The following is a 6000-nucleotide window of genomic DNA, read 5'->3' as shown; positions in this document are numbered from 1 at the left end:
GTTTTCTTTTTGCTACTTTGGAGAGTACCATAGGATATTTAAGACATTTAGAATGCACATAGAAGGAAAATAGCCAGATTCAAGTCACTAGAGGTACAGATATAGATCCCAAACATTTAACGTAAACTATTTGGGGGACAGGTGACACTATCACTCACTTGTCTTTATGTAACTTGCATCATTCTCAGCTAGAAGCCAGTTTCTGGGAGTTTCCATTGTACATGGGTATGGTGAGGAGTAAAAATGAGAGCAGCCTCACAGGGTTTATCCTGTTGGGGTTTTCTGACTATCCTCAGTTACGGCAGTTTCTATTTGCAGTCGTCTTGATCCTGTATATACTAACCATTTTGGGGAACACGGCCATCATTCTGGTATCTCGCCTGGAAGTCAAGCTTCATACACCAATGTATTTCTTCCTCTCTCATCTCTCCTTCCTGGACCTCTGCTTTACCAGCAGTGTCATCCCCCAGCTCCTGGTCAACCTGTGGGACCCCATGAGAAGCATCACCTATGGAGGCTGTGTGGCTCAGCTCTATGTGTCTCTTGCCCTGGGATCCACTGAGTGTGTCCTCCTAGCTGTGATGGCCTATGATCGCTATGTTGCCGTCTGCCGTCCCCTCCACTACACTGTCTTAGTGCACCCCCGTCTCTGTATGGGCCTGACATCCCTGGCGTGGCTTAGTGGAGTGGCCACCACCCTGATCCAATCCACTCTCACCCTGCAGCTGCCCTTCTGCGGGCATCGCCAAGTAGACCATTTCATCTGTGAGGTGCCTGTGCTCATCAAGCTGGCCTGTGTGGACACTACTTTCAATGAGGCTGAGCTCTTTGTGGCTAGTGTCCTTTTCCTCATAGTGCCCGTTTCCTTCATCCTGGTCTCCTATGGCTCCATTGCCCACTCAGTCCTGAGAATCAAGTCAGCGATGGGAAGGAAGAAAGCATTTGGGACGTGCTCTTCCCACCTGACGGTGGTCATCATCTTCTATGGCACCATCATCTTCATGTATCTGCAGCCGGCCAAGAGCAGATCGAAGGACCAGGGGAAGTTTGTGTCTCTCTTCTACACGGTGGTGACCCCCATGGTCAACCCCCTCATCTATACTCTGAGAAACAAAGAAGTTAAAGGAGCACTAAAGAAAGTTCTAGGGAAGATTCTGGGAAGAAGTTTTGCATAGTTTTCAAAAAATATCTAAAAACTTTTACTGTGATGAATATCTCTCCTGTTGTGAAATTAAACACACATTTAATAAGAGCCAATTTGGTTGTTTTCTTCCCTTTCCTTTTGTTTATTTTCTTATACAACATTATGTAACATACTATGAAATATATGTGTTGACTCCCAACTTTGCTGTTCCCAGTATTAACACAGGTAAATATTCAGTCAATTTATTCTTCAATCTTTTCTCCACAGTCCATGACATATAGTATTTACCAGGCATCATTGAAATAAACATTTTACCAGGTTGAGACAAATGTTAAAAATGCAAAGGATGCTTTAAACCAACCTTTACCTTTTTCTTTACTTATTGAAAGTGGCATAAACCACCTTATGTAACAACCTTCCTGTAACTGTAAATGGATGGATGGATGGATGGATTATTTCTTTTTTTTAATTTTTATTTATTTATTTTCCCTTTTGTTGCCCTTGTTTTTTTTTACTGTTGTTGTAGTTATTATTATTTCTTTTTTTTAATTTTTATTTATTTATTTTCCCTTTTGTTGCCCTTGTTTTTTTTTACTGTTGTTGTAGTTATTATTGTTATCATGTATGTAGTTGTTAACATGATATCATCATTGTTAGGACAGAGAGAAATGGAGAGAGGAGGGGAAGATAGAGAGAGGGAGAGAAAGATAGACACCTGCAGACCTATTTCACCGCCTGTGAAGTGACTTCCCTGCAGGTGGGGAGCTGGTTGCTTGAACCCGGATCTTTGTGCCAGTCCTTGCGCTTAACCCTCTGGGATGGCTTATTTCTTTGCAAAGTTGTATTTGAGATGAATGAAAAGAAGACACCTAGTCATAAAGCAAATTCTATGACTACAGACCCTACAGTCTTACATTACATTACATTATTGGAAGATCTCAGGTCTCTCAAAATAACAAGAGTACTTTGCCTACCCATAGAATAGATATGAATGAAGAAATAATCATCAACCATCATAATGACTGATAAAGGATTTTATTGCTGAAAAATTGGGAGTAGTGAGATGAGAAAATTCAGAAGCGGGGGCAGAGGGAGGTGTTCTCCTGGGACTTCTCTCTAATTTCATTTCCCTCAAATGTGACTTGTATTCTTACGTTGCAGGCTTTTGCCTGATTCATGGGATCAGAGACTTCTGAGGAATGTAGTCTTTCATTCTCTTAGTGGTGTTTTGTAAGTTTCTGGCTCTATTATTTTATAGTTTTTCCAGTGAACTAGCTTGAGCTACTTAACACTGGAGTGTGATTCCTAAGAGAAAGCACACTATAGTACAGTTTCTCAGAGGGTCTGAGCACTGAAGATGCCTGAGGCTAAAAACTCTCAGCCTGGAATGTATGTGCTGGAGACTAGCAGTTTCATTAAAAACCACAGACCCACCCACTGAACTCTCACCTAACTTCCTCGTTCTCCTCACCTATAAGAATCTCCCTTGGTGTATTGCACCAAAGTAAAAGACTCTGGGGTGGGTGGGGGAGCAAGTACAGGTCCAAAAAGGATGGTGGAGGCTGTATTGAAAAACTGAGAAATGTTATGCATGTACAAACTATTGTATTTACTGTAGAATGTAAAACATTGATCATCCAATAAAGAAATTTAAAAAAAAAAGAAAGAATCTCCCTCTCCTGACCCTGGGCGCAGCTTCAAGGGCCCCCACTGTCTCTCAGGACCCGTGAACCCTTCCCAGGAGCACGCAAATAAAGCCCTGCTTGATAATATTCACTGCCTTACTTTTTTCTATCAGGTCCCTTTCACCATCAACCAGACATTACAAGTAAGCCATGTATAATTATTAGTCTAACCCTACACTTCTACATATTTAAACATTTATTTTAATATACTTGAGATTTATCCTCCAGGTAAAATGTTATTCAGTCTTTACAGTTTATGCTCAGTGGTCTCCTTTTAACATGGAGTCACTCTAATTCAGGTTTTCCTGTACCACTCCTTTTGTAAGGATGAGGAAATCTTGCTACCAGGGTTATCAGTGGGTCTTGATGCCTGCAGGTTTGTCTGTTCCTGACGTCTCGTATGAATGCCGTCCTGCTCTGCGCTCTTTCGTGACAGACTCCTTTCTCACTTGGCACCAGTGTTGTCAAGATCCATCCATGCTGTAGCAACAGTCAGTGCTGCCGCACATCAGACAAGTGACTGATATCAAACAGCTATATGGAAGGGGTACAGGTCTACAAAAGAAGCAAAAATAACCCAATGGAAAAGTGGGCCAAAGAACTAAACAGAGTTTTCTGGAGAAGAGATACATGTGACCCACAGACACATGAAGAAATGTTCCATTTCACTTATCATTAGAGAAATACAAATTAAAACTACACTGAGATACCATCTCACACCTGAGAGAATGGTTTACATCAACAAACCTGGAAAAAAACAGGTGCTGGAGAGATTGTAGAGAATAGGGAACTCTACTTCACTGCTGCTGGGAATGCGAACTGTTGCAGGCCCTTTGGAAGACTATATGGAAAGTACTTAAACAAAAATGGAATTTTCTTATGATCCAGCAATATCACTCTTGGATATCTAGCCAGTGGACACTCAAGCACTAACTTGAAGAAACATATGTATCCTTATGTTAATAGCTGCTTTATTCACAGTAGCCTGAGAGTGGAAGCAGCCTAGATGTCCATCATCAGATGAGTAACTAAAGAAGTTATGGGATATATATTCTGCTCTGCACTCAAAATAGATGATACTGTGTCCTTTGGGACAAAATGACTGCAACTGGAGGTGATGAAGCTTAGCAAAATAAGTTAAGAGATGAAAGACAATTACCAGATGGTCTCACTCATATATGGAATGTAGACATCTGATTTACATGAACTTGCCAAAAAAAAAAAATCCAAACAAAACAGCAACAAGCAAACTGCAAGACTCATGAGAACAGTGGTGGTTATCTTTGAGAGGGCAGGAGATACAGACCTTTGGTGGGGGATATGACGTGAAACTATTCATTGTAATCTTATAATCTTGTAACAGACTATTAATAAAATGAATAAAGAAATAAATAAATGTGGATGATAGGATAGAGGGGTCAGTTATGTCTGAGTGGATGGAAATTGCTCCTGCTGGTTGTAATACTGGTGGAGCAGGTGCAAGTGTACAATCAACCCCTTTCTGTGGACCTCAAAGTCGTTTCTAGGTTTCTTTGCCTTTTGTCTCTGGGGACATTCATACTTCAACATACTGAATCCAAGTTCCTGACCAGAGAGGATGAATGGATAAGAGCATAAATGAGAAGAGTCTCCAAAGGCATCAGGTCTTATTGGACATCCAGTTCAAGAACTCTTTTATGAGTGAAGAATCCAGTTAAGCAGGTCAGAAAGAAGAGTGAAATCCCTTAGGTGGACCTCCCAGGAGTTCTCCATTTTCAATAGCTCTCTCTGGCATTGTTAACTATTGTTAAGTGGGGTCATCAAGACATTGACCCAGAAGACATTCAGGCCAAATCTAATGTCTCTCAGGCAAGTCATCCCATGGGTCTCATCGGTCTCAGCAAGTTAAATCTTCCTGGAATAGGCAAGGTATTTCCAGGCAGGAGTTGCTGACACTGTCTCCCATTCTGCAGCCCTGGATGCTAATAAAAACAGATCTCTAGTAGAAGCCCCTTCAACAACTATGGTATCCTGGAGGTAGGTCCTTTCCCCCACAGACAGATTTAGCCAAACCTGGTTGAAATATCCAATATGCATCTGAGAAGGAGCAGAAGCTGAGGGACACTTTGGGAAGAGCTAGGATTTAGTACTTTGGGGTAAGGGGATTTCAGGCATAAAAATTATATGAGCCTGTCCAGTGCTAAATTATAATAATGATTATAATACTCTGGAAATTTTATACAGGTTAATGAAGTGAATGCTAAAATCTCAATAGTTTACTGAGTTTTGAGGGAAATGGAAATCCTGCCTTGTGTCTTGGAAGGATCTTGAGATTGTCCTATCAAACTCCATAAGATAGATAAGAAGGAAAACACTATATGAACTCACTTAACATGGCAGATTTACAAAATTCAACTGACAGTAACAGAAAAGAATGGTGGTGTCCATGAGGTGTGCTCAGACCACTGGGGGATGTGGCTGAAAGGGAACAAATTTACACTTAGAAGTGCAAAAAACTTTGTGACATGAACACAGCATAGAGTTTAATTAGCAATACTGTGCTTGATTCACAGTATCATATTAAATGATGAAAGTTGCCTACATATAGATCTGAAGTGATCTCACCACAGAAAACAAATAATAATCATGAGATGTGATGGTGCTCTTAGATGGCATGGAGGTGGTGTTGATCACTTGAATATGTTAGTTTATAAATCAGTGGGATGAGGTGCTGGCCAGTGGCACATCCAGTTAAGTGCACATAGTACCAAGCAAAAGGACCTGGGTTCAAGCACCTTCTCCCCACCTACAAGGGATTCATTTCACAAGTGGTGAAGCAGGTCTACAGTTGTCTATCTTTCTCTCCCTCTCTCTATCTGCCCACCCCCAATTTGTGTGTGTGTGTGTGTGTGTGTGTGTGTGTGTGTGTGTGTGTGTGTGTGTGTGTTATAAAAATCAGAAAGGAAAAAAAATAGCCACCAGGAGTTGTGGGTTCATAGAACCCAGAGATAACCCTGGTGGCAATAAAAATAAATAAATAAATAATGGGATGAATTACTAAAGCTTATACAAGCTCATAAAAATAAATATGAGGAAAACATTTAGATGCCATATAAAAAGATACTTCTGAGGAGTCTTAAAGGTTAATTCACTAGAGATTTGGGACTCTCTTTCTGAAAGACAGGTCATGAA

At 40.8% G+C, this 6000-nt stretch overlaps 1 protein-coding gene across 1 annotated transcript; it reads left to right on the top strand.

Annotated features, from left to right (window-relative positions):
* The first annotated feature begins 221 nt into the window (after positions 1 to 221).
* LOC103124377 (olfactory receptor 2G2-like) lies at positions 222 to 1175 on the top strand. The gene has a single exon (XM_007535099.1). It carries the CDS (start codon positions 222 to 224, stop codon positions 1173 to 1175), a length of 954 nt encoding a protein of 317 aa, XP_007535161.1.
* Positions 1176 to 6000: the final 4825 nt, after the last annotated feature.

This window comes from Erinaceus europaeus, chromosome 9, assembly GCF_950295315.1.
Source record: "Erinaceus europaeus chromosome 9, mEriEur2.1, whole genome shotgun sequence".
NCBI lineage: Eukaryota > Metazoa > Chordata > Mammalia > Eulipotyphla > Erinaceidae > Erinaceus > Erinaceus europaeus.
The sequence above is the reverse complement of the archived record's forward strand: the minus strand, read 5'-3'. Positions and strand labels throughout refer to the sequence as shown.

Bases quoted from the DNA above. Each gene is read 5' to 3' on its own strand.
- LOC103124377 (XM_007535099.1), top strand. From the start codon at position 222: ATGGGTATGGTGAGGAGTAAAAATGAGAGCAGCCTCACAGGGTTTATC.